The 20699-nt window shown below is 36.5% G+C and overlaps 1 protein-coding gene across 7 annotated transcripts in view; it reads left to right on the top strand.

Moving 5' to 3' along the window:
• Positions 1 to 20699, top strand: part of Ocrl (OCRL inositol polyphosphate-5-phosphatase) — a 64497-nt gene that overhangs the window by 29796 nt on the left and 14002 nt on the right. For 6 of the 7 annotated variants that reach the window (XM_048797131.1, XM_048797128.1, XM_048797127.1 and 3 more), the window contains 7 exons: positions 583 to 692; positions 2337 to 2472; positions 7898 to 8008; positions 9015 to 9180; positions 9445 to 9680; positions 17329 to 17352; positions 20259 to 20375. In XM_048797131.1, coding sequence (XP_048653088.1) covers positions 583 to 692; positions 2337 to 2472; positions 7898 to 8008; positions 9015 to 9180; positions 9445 to 9680; positions 17329 to 17352; positions 20259 to 20375 — 900 coding nt within the window. The remainder of the gene's footprint in view (positions 1 to 582; positions 693 to 2336; positions 2473 to 7897; positions 8009 to 9014; positions 9181 to 9444; positions 9681 to 17328; positions 17353 to 20258; positions 20376 to 20699) is intronic. The other variant, XM_015498497.2, reaches the window with a different exon arrangement.

Here is a 20699-nt window from a genome sequence, read left to right as displayed (position 1 = left end):
AAGCAGTAGCCAGGCATGGTGATATATGCCTGTATCCCAGCTGCTGGGGAGTGAGTGTGAAGCAGGAAGATCTTTGTGGCCAGCCTCAGCAGCTTAGCAAGACCCTGTCTCAAATTAGGAGAGAGGAGGGATGGGAAAGGAGAGGAAATACAGAATGAATTTGACAAAATTATGCTATGTGCAAGTATAAATATACCATGGTGAATTCTACTTTTAAGTATATCTATAAAGCACCCATTAAAAACAAATAAATAAATGGAAGGTAGACAGTAGAGAAAGAGGGAATAGGAGAGAGGAGGAGGGGAAAAGTTGGGGAACCCAGGAAGACTGTAATGGAATAAATTAAATTCCATGCATGTATGATTATGTCAAAATTAACACAATTATTATGTGCATCTTTAATACACTAATAAAAGGGGTGGAAAATATTGGGGATATAGCTGAGTGGTAGAACCACCCTGGGTTCAATCCCTACTTCCACGAATAAAAACGAAAAAAGAAATGGGAATAGTGACTAATCAACCTGATTATCACTTACATTAAGAGAGTATTATGCTTATGTGATCTTATTCCTATCTTTAGCTAAATATCCAGCGCACACAGAAAAAAGCTTTTGTAGACTTCAATGAAGGGGAAATCAAATTTATCCCCACTTACAAGTATGACTCGAAAACAGACCGATGGGATTCCAGGTAAAGTAATAAGAACCTCCTCACAGAATAAGTTAAGTCTTAATCTTATATTTGTCTCTCCTATGTCAGTAAGAGACTACGAATTTTTTAGTCCATACCATGAGAAGAGATAAAAACCTAATGGCTCAGTGCTGTTACCAGGGTGTTTTTAATTTCTGTGTACTCAAAGGTGATCTTATCTTAGGAAAGTATTATTACTTTATGTCAGAGCTGGTGAAGTTTTATGGGTTGCCTGTAGTATGTATTTTTATCACCTCAACATACTTGCTTAGATTTTTAAAATATTTTTTTAGCTGTAGATGGACACAATACCTTTATTTTATTTGTGTATTTTTTTATGTGGTGCTGGGATCAAACCCACTGCCTCACACATGTTAGGCAAAGTACTCTACCACTGAACCACAACACTGGCCCTTGCTTAGATTTCTGACTTCTAATCTTGCCCCTGTTTCTCACCTTTTGCCCTCTTCTGGTCCTTTGTACCCAAAGTGCTTCTCAGCTGTTTAGTGCAAGATACCAAAAGGTAAAAACATAGAGCCATGAAAGGTTGTTCTAGCACAGTAGTTCTTAACCCTGAGAACATGTTAGAATCTCTTAGAGAGCTGTTTAAGATACTGATGCCTGGACTCCATATCTGCCACTATTGGAGAAAATTAAGAATGATCTAGGAGACCTTTTGATTGCCTAATCACCCCAGTGAAGTGCTCCTGTCAGTAAGTTCTTGGTAATTATTTTTCTTCTCCCTACAATCTTTGTTTCTTATAGTTTACTAGCTGGTTGAACACAGAAGTTTGAAAGAGAAAGCATCCCTGGGCATACTCAGCTGTTTCCTTCTCTGAGAACTCTGGGGCAGCATGGGGTGGGAGGAGTCTGTATTCCTATGTTCCAATGGAGCTGGTCACCAAAAGAAAAGTGACACTAATGGATGATGTATACTTTACCTTGTTTCTTCCACTCACCTCACTTGAGATCCAGCTGTAGAGCTACTGATAAGAAATATTCATGTCATTTTCTAGATCAGGTGTACAAGGTGTTGCTTATTTTACTAGAATGATGAATAGGTTTCTTCCTACTCTTAGTAGTCTATGGATTGTTGCATACTCAGTCTTAAATGCTTTGAAGTTAGTTCATATCTTTCAGAAGAAGCTACATTTGTCCATAAAAGTTCAGGTTTAAGGAGAAATCTCTTATTAATCCTCTCCAGAGATTAAGCCTAGTTTAGGAATAGAGGCTTGGATTTTTAAACCTTATTAGCTATCTGTATGTTTCAACATAGAGCAAAGAAAGAGGAAGTGTTCAGAATAGAATCCTGACCTTTTGAGGCTATTTTAAGAAAATTGTTGAAGATGTAATCCTAATCTTAGAAGAACCATTTATTCATTCATTAGATAACTATTCATTGAGCAGCCACTTTACACCAGATACTATGCTTACATGCCAGGAGTTCCATGGCAGACAAGCAGACACAGTCTCTTAACAGAGCTTGCAATGCAGTCAGGTAGATGATAGGGGTCCTTTGGAAAGGAATACATGGCTATTTGGGAGCATATAACAAAAGGGCCTAATGCAGGTCTTAAACCAGTGTGGTAGGTAGATGTTCTTCTGTGATATGTTCTCACTCTACCTCATTTTTTTTATTTACAGTGGAAAATGTCGGGTTCCAGCTTGGTGTGACAGAATTCTTTGGAGAGGAACAAATGTTAATCAGCTTTATTACCGGAGTCACATGGAACTGAAAACCAGTGACCACAAGCCTGTTAGCGCCCTCTTCCATATTGGGGTGAACACTTGTTTGTTCATTCATTTCTGTGTTAAGTATTTCTAGAGCATTATTTAGACTCAGAACAGATTAGTATTTTAGTGAGCATTAATGTTCCATAACCGAATAATCATTTGCAGGTGTTGAAAAGTTAATACCCTCAGTCCTCCTAATTGCTGTCCTTATAGTCTTCATGTGCCAGACCTTTGTGTGACACAGAATTTTCTCATGGTACCTAATGATTGGGTGGTGACCTGAACCTCCTAAAGTCAGTACCATAAAGAAAAGTTGGAAGCTACGTATTAAAATATGACTGACTTTTCATCAGATAGGAAGGAAGGGAAGTACCAGGAGTGAGATTTGGGGTGGTGAGGGTTGACAGCAGGAGAAAAGGCACAGATGATCAGAATGTGACCAAATCTGCATATTAGCTTAAGAGGTATATGTGGTGCCATCCCTACTACAGTAAAGTCTTCCTGTCTAGGAGCATAGGTTTTAAGTTATTCTTTAATGTTGTTGCATCTTGGGCTGAGTTAATGGCCATTTATTTAATTTTTTTAGAATCTTTTTGTGAGTAAAGTTTTCTTTTCCCGTTGTATGTTTTAGCTGTGTGTTATTAATATACAGATTACGTTTTGTAATCTTGCTGATCTAATTTATTATAGCCAGTATGTTTACAGTATTTCTTGTGGATTTTCCACACTTGTGGACATGTAATCTGTCGATTTATCTAGTGCAGGACTCGGTAGGATGAACTTTATAGTAGCCTGCTTGAATTTGCATTTCAGCTCAGCCATTTTCTAATTGTGTGGTCATAGAATGTAATGTCCCAGTGTCTCAGTCTCCTCCTCTATAAAATGTGGATAACAATGGTACCTACTTATGCAGGTTAATGAATTCAAACTTGTAAAGAGTATAATAGGGTAGATTTCATTCCTCTATGTTTATATCAATTTTTTTTTTTTTTTTTTGCTTCTGAGATAGCTATCACCAGCATTGCTTATCCCACTCCTCTTTTTGAAAGAATGACCTTAGGACTTTTCCTGGAGGAACAAAATTAATTCCTATTCTTTTTTAATAAAATGTTTGTTTAGCTGTAGATGGACACAATATCTTTATTTTTATTTTTATTTGTTTATTTTTATGTGGTGCTGAGGATCGAACCCACTGTATCATATGTGCGAGGCAAGCACTCTACCACTGAGTTACAACCACAGCCCAGTTCCTTTTTATAAAAAATTCATTTATTTATTTTAATTAGGTATATATGACAGCAGAATTCATTTTGATTCATTGTACACAATTGTAGCACAACTTTTCATTTCTCTGGTCTAACACAATGTAGTGTCACACCATAGATGCAGTCATACATGTACCTAGGGTAATAATGTCCATCTTGTTCACCATCTTTCGTGCCCAGCCCAATTCTTGTTCCTTGAATATATTTTAAATTTTATCAGGACAGTCATCATTTTGGTTTTTGTCTATTAGAAAATTGTATTGTGGGATTGTTTTTGTTTGTTTTGTTTTTATTAGTGCATTATAGTTATATAGAATAGTGTGTTCATTTTTTTAAGTTTTTGATATTTTATTACTTTAAGTAGCAGTCGGTCCAGACATCACACATATAAAAAGGAAAGTTATAGCATTTCTTTGAAGCAGAAGCAACTATTTCACATGATTTTTTTCACCTCTATACTAATTTATTATTAATATGTTTCTCCCAATGGCTTTTCCTTGATTTTTAATGAGTTTTGGTAGTTGGGTTCATTTTGACAAACTCATACATATGTGGAATTTAATTTACTCCATATCAGTCCCCGGTGCCTCCTTGCTTTCCCTCCTCTTCCTTCCCTCTATTCCCCTTTCTCTACTCTACTGGTCTTCCTTTCACTTATTTTTTGTCTATTTTTAAAAATATTTTTTTAGTTATTGATGGCCCTTTATTTTATTTGTTTATTTATATGTGGTGCTGGGAATTGAATGCAGTGCCTCACATGTCCAAGGCAAGCGCTCTACCACTGAGCTACAACTCCAGCCCCTATTTGTCTGTTTTTAATTGGCACTTTATAGATATACATAAAGGTGGAATATTTATACATGCATATAGCCTGATTTTTGTCAAATTCATTCTGTATTTCCTCCCCATTCCTGTTCCTCCCAATCATCTTCTTCTACTACAGTGATCTTCTTTGTATCTTTATTATACCTGATCCCCCACCCCTTTTTCCCTTACTTTGCTCTAGCTTCCGCATATGAGAGAAAACACTGGACACTTGATTTTCTGAGTTTGGCTTGTTTAACTTCCATCTATTTACCATAAATGCCATAATTTCATTCTTATTTATTTATTTATTTATTGGTACCAGGGAATGACTCCAGAGTCTCTTTAATACTGAGCCACATCCTCAGCCCTTTTTAATTTTTATTTTGAGACAAAGTCTCACTAATTGCTTAGAGCCTTGCTAAATTGCTGCGGCTGGCCTCAAACTTTTAGCCCATCAAATTCCATATTGTAATTGGAGGCATACCTCTTTTCTTCGTTTGAATTCTCTTAATCCATTTTATGAAGATGTTGTTCCTCAAACACTAACCTCCTTGGTTTAATCAGTTATGCTTGGCTTTTTGTTGGTGTTTATTTTCAGAACCTTGAAATATTGTTTTCCATGTGTTGGGGATTGAACCCAGGATGCTTTAATACTGAATTCCATCCCTAGCTCGCTCTTTTCTTTCCTTTTTGAGACAGGATCTTACTAAGCTGCCAAGAGTGGCCTCAAATTTGCAATCCTCCTTTCTCAGCCTCCCAAGTCACTGGGATTACAGGTGTGCACCACCATGCCCAGCAGAACCTTGAAATATTTTTAATGCTTTATTACACATTAATCCAGAGCTTTCAGTAGGATTTTTTTAAATTTATAGGCTTTTTGAGTATTTTTGTGTGTCTTTAACAAAAGACTACTTTTCTACTTGTTAATAATTTTAAAAATTATATACCAGTTTAAAATAAATAAAAATAAAAAAAAGAATGACTTTAAAAAAATAAAAGTGCTTTTTCTTTAAAATAATAATCTAAGCAGAATTTACAAATATGCCTGAAGTTCTTCAATCCCTGTCCTCATCTCCTACTCCCAACTTTACATAAACCCCCTTCCCAGCCAGTCCAATGCCCCTTATAAGTTTATATCTTCCTAGACCAGAATTGTCCACTAGAGCTTTCTGTGATGATGGAAATATCCTATGTCTGTGCTGTCCAGTCCAGTTGCTTCTAGGCATAGGTGACTATTGAGTACTTGAAGTGTGGCCATTGTGACTGAGAACTGAATTTTTAACTGGGCTCAATTTGTAGCAATTTAAATTTATATGTCCCCCACATGTCTAGTGGCTATTGTATTGGACAGTGCAATTCTAGACCTTTGCATGTGCTTTTTTGTTTACCCATAGACAAAATACTGTTTTGTGTATAACTTTGCATATATTGTAAGTAGTCTCATGCCATATGTGTTGGTCTGTGACTTGGTTTTTTTTGACATTTAATAGCATGTCTTCAAAAGCTCTCTATAATATATTACATAAAGATCTAGCTCATTGTACTTTTTTCTAATTCCTAATTTTGTTGGTAATTTGTTTTTCTGAAATGAATATAGCAGATGGTGAATTCTTTGGTTTTCCCAGCCTCATTATCCTTAATGTGCCATTAATTCATGTTAACCCACTGAGGAAGTGTTTGCTTTTATTGAGTAACTACTCCATATTTTGGACTCTTGGGCATGCTATGATTAGAGGCTTTAAAAACCACATTATATTTTCACCACCATTGGCACCAATGACTTGTTAGCAAAGAAGCCACATGCTCTTTGGCCATTTAATTTCAGAACACTTGCTGTGGGCTGACTGAGATTAAGGTGAGATAGGGTTCCACCCCTGGGCTTGGTACTGTGATCTGTTGATTGATTCTCAGACTTCTAGGGACAGAATTGTCTATAGAGAGCTTTAAAAATGTATGGATGCATGGGTACCCCTGAAGATTGTGATTGGTAGGCCCAGGCACCTGTGATATTTAAGACTTAACCAAGTTAATTCTTTCCAATATTTAGTATTTTAGAAAGAGTCCAGCTAGAAGTCCAGCCATCACCTCTGGTATACTCTGGCAGTGAGCAAGTTTTGTATCTTGATGTTCTTAACTATCAGAATATTCCTTGCTTTGAAAACCTTGCAGGTTATTGTCATAAAAAGACATGTAAAATACTTTCTTGAAATAAAAAGTTCACAAAATTTCATGAAAGTATAAAATTCATCTTAACACTGTGTATAATATGGAACCTGGTGACACTAAAGTGATTAATCCTCAGTTCCCTAAGAGTTCTGGTTCAAATATGTAAAAAACTTCTCCAGTCTGAGATCTTTGGCTCAGCTTTGGTGTTCAGTTTTCCACATCTGTTTTAGAACTTTTTCTGTATACATGAATCTTTTTTAAAAACATGGAATATTGTGCAATTTTTTCTTCTAAGAAAGAATCTGATGTCTCAGTAAGTTAAAATGCTGTTATTTGTATTAACTTTTACCATTGGTTTGTATGAAGTTGTAACATTTTTTTTAAAAAAGAAATACGGCTACATCAGGAAGTTAAAGTGCTGTATCAGGTGGGAAATATTTTGATTAGTCCAGATGATTTGTTTGTTGCCATGGTTTTACTCCAGAACATTATGTGTTGGCCATTTTCTAAAATGGCCACAGTTTCCATTTACTAACATACCTTTGCTATTATATAATCTGAGCAGTGTTATTATGATTCTTGGCATTGTGCATAACAGCTAATGGAGTTAAATGCTTTAATCATATTTTCTGCTGTTTCACTACTTTATGATGATTGTGAAAAACAGTAATGGGTATATTTTGGCACTGTCATTATGTACAATGCAGAAAATCGTTTTTACCACAATCATCACATTTTCTCAAGTACAAAATAAATTAACAATGGAGCAAGAAAATTTTCTTCCCAAATATTTATTATTACCAAGCTTTTTAACTTAGAGATTTAACTTTTCTAGAAAGTTAGACAATTAATTAACCTTACCTTTACTTTAAAGTGTATGCTTCTATAATACTTACTAGATTAATTTATGTTTGCTTTAGTAACATTTATTTTTTTAACTATTTTTAGCTGTAGATAGAGACAATACCTTCCTTTCTTTCTTTCTTTCTTTCTTTCTTTCTTTATTTATTTATTTATTTTAGAGAACCTTTGGAGATACAGAAGACTAAAATAAAGATCTATTTTCTTTCAGAGGAAAGTCGTGGATGAAACAAGATGTCAAATTTTTAGGATGTTATTCATATCACAGTTTTTTAAATGATCGCTTTAATGACCGATTGAATTGTTAAATAATCTCAAAGGGAGATGAACTGGGAGCACGTAAGACTGAAAAGAGGGTTTGTTTTCTTTTAGGTGAAGGTAGTGGATGAACGGAGGTACCGGAAAGTCTTTGAAGATATTGTACGCATCATGGACAGAATGGAAAATGACTTCCTTCCTTCCTTAGAACTCAGCAGGAGGGAGGTGAGCAAAATACACAGGCTCCCTGTCTACTGCCCATTGTGATGAGCACAAAGGAGACTATAATACTTAGAAAAGGCATCAAGGAGCCAGGCAAAGGTAAAGGCCTATAGTCCCAGCTATTCCAGAGGCTGAAGCACGAAGGTTGAAAGTTCAAAGCCAGGGCTGGGGCTGTAGCTCAGTGGCAGAGCACTTGCCTAGCATGTGTGAGGCACTGGGTTCAATCCTCAGCACCACATAAAAATAAATAAATAAAATAAAGGCATTCTGTCCATCTACAACTACCAAAAAAATTTTTTTAAAAAGGAAGTTCAAAGCCAGCCTGGGAAATTTAGCAAGACCCTGTCTCAAAATAAAACAGAAAGGACTGAGGCTAGAGTTCAGTGATTGAGTGCTTGCCTAGCATGCAGGAATACCTGAGTTCCATCCCCGTACTAAAAGAAGAGAAAAGAAGGGAAAAGAAAAGGCAATAAGGCAAAGTGGTTAAGAGCACGTGTGCTGGAGTTAGAGTGCCTCCATTCAAGTCCCAGTACTGCTGTTTATTAGGTGTATGATTACAGGCAAGTGTCTTTCACTCAGTTTCCTTCACTAGATTAAGGGTTAATTGTAAGATGAGTTAATACATGGAATAGCACCTACCTGGCACCTGGTAAGGCTCCATATTAGCCACTCTTATTTAATATTTCAGAGTTTATGGTTCATATCTTAGAAACTAAGCTTTGGTCATAGAATAAATGCACTGGACCAAGATGGGTTACCCTCTTAGGATCCCAGAACCAATCAGAGTAGCCTAGAGAAGCAGTAAAAGCCACTTAACTCCTTCCCTGCTGTTGTGAGTTTAATAATGTATGATAGTGTATGATGTGAAGTCGGCTCAGTTGGTGAATGCATATGGAAGTTACCTGGTTAATAATTGCCTTATTCTTTATTCATATTCTGTATGGAATAATCCAACTGACTTACTTCCCCTACTAGTGATGCATGTTTGTGTCTGTCTGTTATTCCCCAGTTTGTGTTTGAGAATGTGAAGTTTCGGCAGCTACAAAAGGAGAAGTTCCAGATCAGCAACAATGGACAGGTTCCCTGCCATTTTTCTTTCATCCCTAAACTTAATGACAACCAGTACTGCAAGCCATGGCTTCGGGCTGAACCTTTTGAGGGCTACTTGGAGCCAAGTGAGTGTTCCCTTTACCATTGTCTTTGCTTGTCATGAACAGTCTCCTCAACGCTTCAATACCCTTGGTTTAACTTCTTGTTTTCTAACCACATGTCTCTTACCGTCCCTGTCATTATATTGGTTATGCCTCCTTTGTGTGTCCAATTTCTTCGTTTTTGTTGCTTGGTGATTTTTTTTTAGAGGACATTTATTCTGTTGGCCTCATACCCTTTTACTTTTCCTTTTGAAGTTTCTATGTTATGTATCATCTGTTATATTTCAGATGAGACAGTGGACATTTCTCTTGATGTGTATGTCAGCAAAGACTCTGTGACCATACTGAACTCAGGGGAAGATAAGATTGAAGATATTCTTGTCCTTCACCTGGATCGAGGAAAAGATTACTTTTTGACCATCAGTGGAAATTACCTCCCAAGTTGTTTTGGTACATCCTTAGAAGCTTTGTGCCGAATGAAAAGACCAATCCGAGAAGTTCCAGTTACCAAACTCATAGACTTGGTAAGAAACACCCAAAAACAAGCCTTCTGTACATATACTCTTCGTGATACTTAAGTGATGTCCTTATCTCTGTGCTTTTTGTTTTTAATCAGGGGACTGTCAAGTGCTACAGAAGAGTGTCACTTTAGCACTTCTTAAGCCTAAGAAAGGAGAGACTTAATCTGTAGTTAGCTCTTAATGGGAATATAATAGATAATATTAAGCTCACCAAATAAAATTAAAGGCTCCCTTTTCAAAGATACAATGCATATTTGTTAAGGTTTTCATGTGCTCAAGTCACTTTTGTCTCAGTCGGCATGTATTCGAGGCATAATAAGTGGTACAAGTGGTTATTGTCCTTATGAAGCATATGAGAAAACTGAGGCACAGACATCAACTTGCCCAAAGTCAGATAAGTTAGTGACAAATTTATCACCTGGGTTTTTCTCACTCCTGCTCCAGTATTCTTCCCTATTTTACATTATATCCAATCACAGTAAAACTTCACTGCTAATAGAAGCCTATAGTAGAAACCTGCATCAGAATCCCTGGCAGTTCTTATTATATTAGAGGTTCCTCCCACTGCTCACTTCTGGCAGCAGAATCAGAATTTCAGGTTATAGGGCCTCGAATTATGTATTTTATCATCATCCCATTGAGGTTTGATACTTAATGTGACTCAAGAAAAGAAAGGAGGATAATTCTTGCCCCTAGCCAAGTTATAATATCAGTGTCCTTATGAGGGAAATGCCCATTGTTTTAGTAACATAAATCACCTTAATAACAAGTTCATCCTATTGAGAACTTTTCTTCTAAATGAAAAAAAAATTATTGGATTTGTGGGCAGACTTCTTGGGGCTACAAAAGTATATTCTTGATCTTTACCCAAGAAAGTAAAGTCAAGTGACAGCCAAACCATTAGTATTCAAATTGATTCTTTTGGCATAGCTAGACCAAGTGATCATATCATCTAGTGGGGAGGGCCAGACCAGTGAGCCAGGCTGCTGGCTTGTCAGAGTATGATCTGTTCTGTTGCCATGGAGTTGTTTTAGCTGTGACTCAGATAGCAGATTAAAGCACTTGAGTCCAGTCACAGCATTCTTTCTTGGAATTATACTTGTTTCCCTAGAGTCCTCATGACTGTTTTATCTCTGAGAGAGAACCATTTTCTCCAGAAATTCATATCCTGTCATTCTGCTGTTTCTCATGATAATTGTTTTTTTTCCTCTACACCATATTCCTGCCTTTTAAATTCAGTGTTTCATGTTTTAGAATACATTTGGATTAATTTTTTTCCTGCCCTCTTCCCTTCATATCCGATACCCTTTACCAGTTTTCTTTGTCCCAGCTTTTTTTTTTAAAGAGAGAGAGAGAGAGAGAGAGAGAGAGAGAGAGAGAGAGAGAGAGAGAATTTTAATATTTATTTTTCAGTTTTCGGCGGACACAACATTTGTTTGTATGTGGTGCTGAGGATCTAACCCGGGCCACACGCATGCCAGGCAAGCGCGCTACCGCTTGAGCCCCAGCCCCAGCCCTGTTTCTTCTTGACATTTGTTAAATTATCCTTGTATGCTCTCTTTTCCCCTTTTATTTCCTATAAACTGAAACCTAGCTTATTTTTGGTCAGAATTTGTAGAGGCATTATTATGGCCTTTGTAATAATTTTTCCTTATTAATTCTGGAAATGGCTGGAAGGATGCTCAACCAGCATAAAAAAAAGTTTATGTAGAATTATTATCAGGTAATTCTGCCACATTTGCTTATAAACATCCAAAATCATTAGAGAATTAATGATTCTGTAGGAAGCCCTCTTCTTTTTGTGTATCAGTTATTCAGTGTTGAAAATAGAAATCTAATCACTTTTAATTACAGAACTTCTCAGTTTTTATTAAATTGGTGTGTTCACCATTTATTCTTTTAATGCTTTTATTTTATAGATTTGGTGTTCTTATCCTTTTAAAGTCTGTTGCATTTCAGTGTTATTAAATTTCTGTGTCTCATTGATGAGGAAATTACCCATATTAGCATGGGGCAATAAGCAAGTAATCTAAAATAATCAGTACTCCATTCTTAATTCCTTTGTACTCTGTTTTGACTAAATTAACGATCTAAAATGCTTCTTTAGGTTTAATGTTTGTATTTTTTCCAAGACCCAAGATGATATTTCAAATCCCATGAGATGATGCCGTTTAGAGTGGTACCCATCCTTTATTTTGTTATGTACTTTTAAAATTATAATTATAAAACTAAAGAAACACATCAGTCCAGTGCATGTGTTTTCTCTGCATGTACTGTTGCAGAAAGATTCTTGTGCCATATCTTTCTCCTAAGAATGAAATAACTGGCATAAATACTTTTCATTTTTCTTTCTCTTCTCAATAACAGTCACTCTGCCACTCCTAGAGTAGTTTGGATTAGCACAAATAGGAAAAAGATGACAATCATCTGTTTGTAATTTTCTGTATTCTTTTCCAGAATTGATAAATTTTTCTGCTTATTGACTAGCATATAAGTAGCAAATAGTAATCCAAATTTATTTGGTACACACTGGATATAAAGTAGGATGAATTTTATGTGGGTTCCGTAATTTAGTGGTTATGAAAGTATACTTGGATATACAGTATGGCTAACTTGTGAATCATGGTTAGTAGTTTGGTTAGAAATAACCTGAACATTAACTATTTACTGTCCAATGTCCATTGTATTTGGTAAATCAATGTTTTGGAAAGTCATTTAAAGTGAATGTTATAGAGCTTTTGGTTTGTATTAACAATAGACTCCTTTCCTGTGCTGCTTACTCAAGCCCTTATATGCTATAAGGGCATATTGATTGACTTGTTAATCTCTGTAAAATCAATCTCAAAATCAGCCTATTTGGGTCTTAATGGATATTTGATACATGTGACATTAACCTGACCTAGAAATAAGTTCAGTACATGTGAATAAAGTAAATTAGGAAAGTGATTTGGTGTTAGTCATAGAAGTATTTTCAGTCCAATTCAAGTACTTAAGAAGCATATATTCATATATCAGATGAACAAGCTCTTCCAGGAGCAAGGGACATCTTGAATAAAGGATAAAAGGTGAAAGTGAAAAGACCACATATGAAAGATTATAAAATTTTCTACGAGCCAGGTGTAGTGACCCATTCCTGTAATCCCAGTGACTCAAGAGGCTGAGGCAGGAAAATCACAAGTTCAAAACCAGTCTTAGCAACTTAGCAAGGCCCTAAGCAACTTAGCAAACCCTGTCTTAAAATAAAAAAGGGCTGGGGATGCCAGGTGTGGTGACACACACCTGTAATCCCAGTGGTTTGGGAGGTGAGGCAGGAGGATTGTGAGTTCAAAGTAAATCTCAGCAAAAGCAAGGAACTAAGCAACTCAGTGAGACCCTGTCTCTAAGTAAAATACAAATTAGGGCTGGGATGTGGCTCAGTGGTTAATCGCCCCTGGGTTCGATTCCCTGTTTAAGAAAAAGACTTTCTAGGAAAGAATGATGGTTAAGGATAAAGAACTTGTAAAACTGGTTCTTTAGGATAGGGGCAAGTGATAAAAAGCCACAAAGTCAGCAGATGAGCTTCTGCTTGAGCCAGAGGGCATCCAGAACCTTCAGAAGGCTTTGAGGACTAGCATGTTATAAATCAACATGTTGGGAGAAACATTCTGGTATTGGTTATAGAATAATCTAATGGAAAAGGGTATAGCCTTGAACTGTCAAATCTGGTTAAAATGGAAAAAAAACTGAGGAATGAGTAGGGAAATAACATTTATTGGGGAAATGTCTATTAGGAGAAGAATATAAAAAATTTCAAATAACAGGAATAACAACTTAGTGATTAATTTGTCTCTGGTGATCTCTTCACTAGATGTTTACTTTATCCTACTAATGTACCCACTCATTTTTATCTGTTAGGTGTCTATTTTGTTCTCTATATTTCATATGGACTAATCATTTTGAGAACTTCAATTTTCAGTTTTCTGCTTTTTAAGTTTGTATCTTCTGCCTCTATATAACTCTTTTTATATTATTTTAGCTGCATGTACTACTTTGGAATGTTCTCCTAAGGGTAAATGTTGGGGTAAAGAATGATTTGTATTGCATTTGCTATTTGCCAATATTGCCCCACTGGGGAAATCCTGATCTAGGTTCCTTCTTTTATTTTTATTTTTTTAATATTTATTTTTTAATTGTAGTTGGACACAATACCTTTATTTTGTTTATTTATTTGTATGTGGTGCTAAGGATCAAACCCAGGGCCTCGCATGTACTAGGGGGGCACTCTACCACTGAGCCACAACCCCAACCCTTAGGTTCCTTCTTTTTAGATTTTTTTTAAGTTGTAGATGGACACAATATTTTTATTTTTATTTATTTATTTTTTATGTGGTGCTGAGGATCAAACCCAGGGCCTCATGCATGCGAGGCAAGTGCTTTATCACTGAGCTACAACCCTAGCCCTAGGTTCCCTTTTTAAATGTGATCAAAACAGCCTGTTGCAAAGAGTGGGCATCTCTACCCTTTAAAGTTCATTGAATTAAGTATATTAGTAACCTTTAGCCACCTTTGAAGTAGGCTGTTTATCAGTGGAGGTTAAATAATGTTTCTGTTTTCAACATTGAAACTAATGTTGGTTTAAGTGTTTTCTTTTATGTTTCATCTATTTTCTTTAATCTTAAATCCAGAGAAGTAAACACTCAATGTAAATTTCCTGCCCCTCCATCAGTATATAATCAAAGTCCTTTTGAGTCTTCTTTTAGAGTTTTGTCTTTCATCCATTTTTTTCCCTAGTGCTGGGGATGGAACACAGAACCTCACACATGGTAGTCAGGTGCTCTATGATTGAGTTACATCCATAGCCTGTCCATTGATCATTTTTTAATAATTATTTTCCCATTATTAATTTTAAGATTTGACTCTCTCCTGCTTGCCTTTAGTGTTCTCTTTACCTCTGTCTCTGCCCTTCAATTTTTCCTTTTCAGAGCTATCAGATTGATCTTTATAATACTTGCTTTGTGGTCTATCACTTCCTTGCTTAAATGTAGTTCCCCCATGCCTGCTGAATACAGTCCAAATTCCTTAACCTCTTATTCAAGATCAGATTTATTTCCCACTATTTTTCTCAATGTTCTCTAGTCACCTCAGCTTATGGTTCCCACAAGCTAGATGACTAACTTCTTCCAAATCTTATCTTGTGATTTATCTTTTCTGTGCCTTTCTTTTTATTAACAGAGGATAATCATAACTCATTTTATTACTACTAATAAGTTTACTGTGGACAAACAGAAATAGTAAAAATTGCATAAATATAAAGACATAATTTTTCAAGATAATTCTGTGCCTTTCTTTATTTCTGCTTTTCCACATATTTTAAAGTCTGGCTATGTTACCCAGGCAGGCCCTGAACTCCTGGGTTGAAGTGATCCTCCCACCTCAGCCTTTGGAATAGTTGGACTACAGTTATTGCCACCAGCACCTCACTTTCCTCTTCTACTTGTGATATCCCCTCCTCATGTCTACTCCTTAAAATCCTATGAATCAGGGCTGGAGTGTAGCTCAGTGGTAGAACATTTGCCTAACATGTGCAAGGCCTCAAGTTTCATCCCCAACACCATACACACAAAAAAATCCTGTGACTTTTAAAGATTAGTGGCCATAAAACTTTTACATGTGAATTGGAATGGCATCAGGTCATAAATTCTGAGACTCCTTACCCCAACTCAATGGCAAACCAGGATTAGGAACCAACCACATCTTTCTTCTTTATGTATCCTCATTTCTCATTGCCCTCCCTGCAAAGGTATTGAGCACAGTACCTTGTACTAGTAGATGGTCACCACTCAAAGATCTTTCAAGACCTGGTTTGACAGGTTAGTGCACCAAATTTCTGCAAAAATCTATTAGGAATATTCTCTCTTTGTTAATAGGTACACCTAAATTTTATAAAATGTTGTCCAGAATTGTATTAAATTAGATGTTTGACACTCAGAATTTTATATTAAAAACTATTACAATACTATAAATAATGTGTACTTTATGTTGCTCTGATTATTTCATGTGGTATTTAAGAGTCTGTATAAATCCACAAAAGCATGTTTAATTTGTAATGTATCTAACAATACTAAAAAAAACCTAATGGCCATATACAACAACAGTTTAGGGGAAATGCATTCAACCTTACCACTTACAATGTCAGGGAATACATACTTGCCACCACTCCCAGCCCCTATGCATCTCAGTAAGATTGGATTTCTCCTTTTACCTAACAGATGTTATTCATGTGATTTATACTTGAATTCTTAGAGACCCACTGCAAGATCATGAGGAAATCAGTAGGGAGGTGCTGGGAGTATGCCCCACCACCCCTTGAATTTAGGCTGTTTCACTGTACTCTGAGATGAATGCTGTTATCCCTGCTTTAGACATGAAGAAACTGAGGCAATATGAAGTTTGATAACTTGCTAAGGTCTCTACAAAACTAAGGAGCAGAAGGAAGATTTGTACCCAGGGTCATCTAACATCAACACCTATACTTTTTCTATTAATCATGTGGCCTTGCAAGTAAGAGTATCTCACTATCTTTAGCCTGTAAACTGAGAACTGCATTCTCACTTTGCTTCTTCCTCTCCATCCAGGAAGCAGTTACCTTGCCCTCTTTGAGTTGTCTGAGGGAGCATGGTGATAATGACCATGGAGTTACTCAGGCCTTGAGTTCCAATCCCAGTTCTGCCACTTATTATATAAGTGTGACCTTGGGCAAATAATTTAAACTCTCAGGGTCTCAGTTTATTCATCTGTAAAATGGGAATAATATCTGCTTTATATTCATGTGCCGATTAAATGACATCACTTAAAAATCACTTTGCATTGCTCCTGGTACATTGCAGATGTTCCTTAAGTGGTGGTGGTACGGTGGTGGTGGTTATTGCTGCTCTTACTATAATTGAATTGTAATAATTCAATTGTAATAATCATAATAATTGGATTGTAATAATAGCATAAATACAGAAATGATATAAAAGCTACTTTCTTCCCTCTCTTCTGCTTCTCTTTTTTTTCTAATATCCTCTAAGAAAACAGAAAGAGGATAATGATCCACAAAGGTCTGAAATGAAATTCATTTACATTTCAGAGGAACCTTCAAATCTGAGGCCTCTAGGGGCCTTTGAGAAGGAGAGGTATGAGGAGATTGAAAGGAATTTGGGACACTGTTCAGGAGGCTAGCTAGAGTGAGTTGTATGGCAGTGGAAAAGAATGTACTTTATCATTTGCTTCTGAATGGTCACTGTTGGGCCCACACCAAACTCTTCCATTGAGGTTGCATTATGGTGAGGTAAGAAGCTGCATAGTGTAGCAGTTGAACAGGAAGAGACATCAGTGGGTATTTGGTTGGGCCAGACTTTGGCACAAAAGTCTAGTCCTGCACAAATATGTTTCTCCAGGGATATTCTCAGTAAATTGCACAAAAATTTAATATGCATAATAGAGAAGTTTGCATATGGAGAATGTGTTCCATTTTCAACAATCATAATTTATTTGAAGAATTCAAAGGTTTTAAAAGAATATGAATTTAGTAAGCTAGTGAGTTCTAATACTGATCTGTTTCCAATTCTGTAATAAAATTCTAATCATTTTCTATCTGTCAATGACTTTTTTCCTGCTCTGCTCTCAGGAAGAAGACAGCTTCCTAGAAAAGGTAATCCAATCCATTGGTGGTTATGAGAGTTTCCTTGTGCTTGATTAACACTTAACTGTGGTCCCTGGAATTTGTCCCTAGGTGTTCCTATATCAGAGACCTCTGACTCGGTGAGAATCCCCTAAAGTCCTGCTAGCTGTATGTAAATGTATTTGAAGTATAGGAAAGATGTTACTGCGTCAACCACATTATTAAGACACAGTACATAAAAGCAATACAACTCAAGATTCCAGATTTGGGGTGGGGGGTGTTTGTGGGTTTTGTGATGCTGGGGCTCAAATCCAGAGTCTTGCACGTGTGAGGCAAACACTATCACTGAACTGGTCCATCCTAGAGCTGTCTTGATGTATCTGCTCATGAGTTGAAGGAGGAAGGTACCACTTAGCTGTCCTATTTCCAAAGATAGTAAAGCCAAACAAATACAATTCTGTTGCATTGAGTGGTTTTGGGTTAATGGTAATAGTGATTAATTACTAAAAGAATACACAGTTATGGATAAGAAATAAAGCAGGGACTAGAATTGTGGAGCTGAACAAGGTCATAAGAGATCATCTGATGTGGGGCAGTAGGCACTAGAACCCAGGTTTCCTGCATTCCCAGTAAAGTGCTCCTTCTTCAGTGCCTCACAGCCTTTCCATCTTCAATGGACAGTGGCCAGCTCTACAGAGGGCTGTCAAGTAGAGGAGCATGGGCTTGGTGAACAGTCTCCAGCACTTTCATATAGTATCTAATGGGACGCCTCCCTATTTGGTGGCATCAAATGAGTTTTGACAGTGGGGATGCTGTATTGTTTTGTGCTTTAATTGTTAGCACTAAGGTTATAAAAAATCGACTTAATAGACACCAAATGTGACTGTTGAAAGAAGGCAAAGTCCCTTCGTTTCCCTTCAAAACTCAGAATAAAAGATAATTTGTAGAATTTTTAAAAATTATTGTTTCTTTCTCCATTTTCTTACTGTGTCTTTCTCTAGACTTCAGAGATGCAAGTATGACATTTTGTATTATCTCACATGAATTTGAGAATGGATAGTGGATGGGACATATAACCTACTGACATTTTTTAAAAATATTTTTATTTTTTATTGTAGTTGAACACAATATCTATTGTTTATTAATTTATTTTTATGTGGTGCTGAGAATCAAACCCAGGGCCTCACATGTGCTAGGCAACCACTCTACTGCTGAGCCACAACCCCAGCTCCTAACCTACTGACATTATTATTAACCTTTTTAAACCACTAAGATTTGAGACAGCTCTGCTTCCCAGTCCTTCCCTGTTAAGAGTAGTCTAAACTCTGTCTGTTCCTCTTGGTCAGTGTCCTGTGTTTGCCTCAGGACCTTAGTACATTTTCATAATAAGACTTTGGATGCTAGGTGTTTTAATATTAAAATACATGAATCAGTGTTGAATAATTTATATATTATGAGTTCAGAGGCATTTGCTAAACAATATGTACATGTGTTGCATTTGGTCGAGAAAGAAGAGTACATTATGGACAGTGCTTTGGCTCAGACACCATGTGGATACCTGCACTTAATACTTGCAACCAGAAAGAAGTCAATGGTTGAGCCACTGATGGAAGTTCTGGCAACTATAGGGAACATTAATATCAAGTGATAGAATCCCAAGGGAAAGAAAGAAAGGAAACAAAGCAAATATAAATATATATATAGACTTTAAATGGTAACCAACTGTCATGCTTCCTTCTCTTTCTTATTACCTTAGAAAGGCACAGTGGCCTCAGAAGATCATCAGTGCTTATTAAAGAACACAGTGTTAAGAAGAGACCTCAGTGCTGCTATAATATACATGGTCTCTGTGAAAATAGTAAAATGTTTATTTTTTCCCTTAAAGATACATGGATAGGGGTTGTGGATGGAATTTACAGGTTACACAATGTTGTTTCCTAAAGTTGAATATATATAATGAGCTAAACATATGGGAGAAAGGAGGATGCCAAAGATTGATCAGGATTTCTTCACCAGGATTTTTCTGAAGGCTGCCTTCAGAAGCCTTTTAACCTATTTCAGACATCTTTTTCATATAATTTCTGTTTTGCTACATACATAGAAGGTTTTTCCTTTTGGGGGGTTTTTGTGTTTTGAGTGCTAGGGGATAACTAAGTTTATTTCCTGGCCATTTTCAAGCTCAAATTTATTGATCTAATTGAAATAACACTTCTGGATTTTTTTTCTCTTACATTCTTTCAAAAGAATCAAAAAGATAGTAGAAAGGTAGGTGAAAGGAGTAAAATCTCCTAGAAATCTTTACTGAGTTATGAGTATGAACAACAACTTCTGTACTTAGACCCTAGACTTTTCATGATATTTCTGATTATTCACTTGCTGTATTTAATTTACTATTTTTTGTTCTTAAGGTTTATGAATTTAGTGCCTTAAGATAAAAACTTGTATTAATCCTGAAGTATTTATGCCTGTGGGTCTAATGTGGACAAAGAACCTCCTTTAAAGCAGCAATGTTAAAATTTGTGGTAAAACTGAAGGAAGAATAAGTTAAAAGTAAACAGAAACCTACCTGTAGACATGGTTTCTTAAAAGTACTTATTGATGATTGTAACAATGTTCACAAGTCAAGGGTGGACCCTATCATGACTGTTTTGCTAAAATATTGATTCTCAGTGTCACCCTTGAAAGGATTTATAACACAGAATGCATCCATGTATTAAAATCTAAACCCAAGTGAAACACTTGATGACTGAATGAAGCATTTAGGAAAGGAGATCCTTTAACTGTGGGAATCTGTGTCAAGGGGTGTCCCCAGTGAGGAAAAAAGTGAAACATCCTAAGATATACAGATCACATTGTACCCAGCATGAATAAAATTCAAAAGAGATTAAGTCTTTATTCTGAGACCCTTTTAATTCTCATCCTTTTGCATCTATTAGGAGAAATCTCTTCTGCAGATGGTTCCCTTGGATGAAGGTACCAGTGAAAGACCACTTCAGGTACCCAAGGAGATCTGGCTTCTAGTAGATCACTTATTCAAATATGCCTGTCACCAGGTAAGTAAGAGTAGGCCTTCCTTGCAATTTCAGGTGTATGTGCAAGTTTCATAGGAAGTTCTAAGACCTCACATCACCATAGTGTTTTTTTAATATTTTGAAATACTTTTATTTATTTATTTTTATGTGGTGCTGAGGATTGAACCCAGCACCTTACACGTGCTAGGCAAGCATTCTACTGCTGAGCCACAACCCCAGCCCTATCATAGTGTTTTTAAACTTCCCCAGGCCACCTCCACACAGCAGCACTGTCAGATTGCCTGCATGGGTGGAAGCATCCCTATTAACAGATGTGACAGCTAAAGTACCTGAGCTAAGTGGTTT

Source organism: Marmota marmota, unplaced genomic scaffold, assembly GCF_001458135.2.
Source record: "Marmota marmota marmota unplaced genomic scaffold, marMar, whole genome shotgun sequence".
Taxonomy (NCBI): Eukaryota; Metazoa; Chordata; class Mammalia; order Rodentia; family Sciuridae; genus Marmota; species Marmota marmota.
This window is presented reverse-complemented; position numbering and strand designations above follow the sequence as displayed.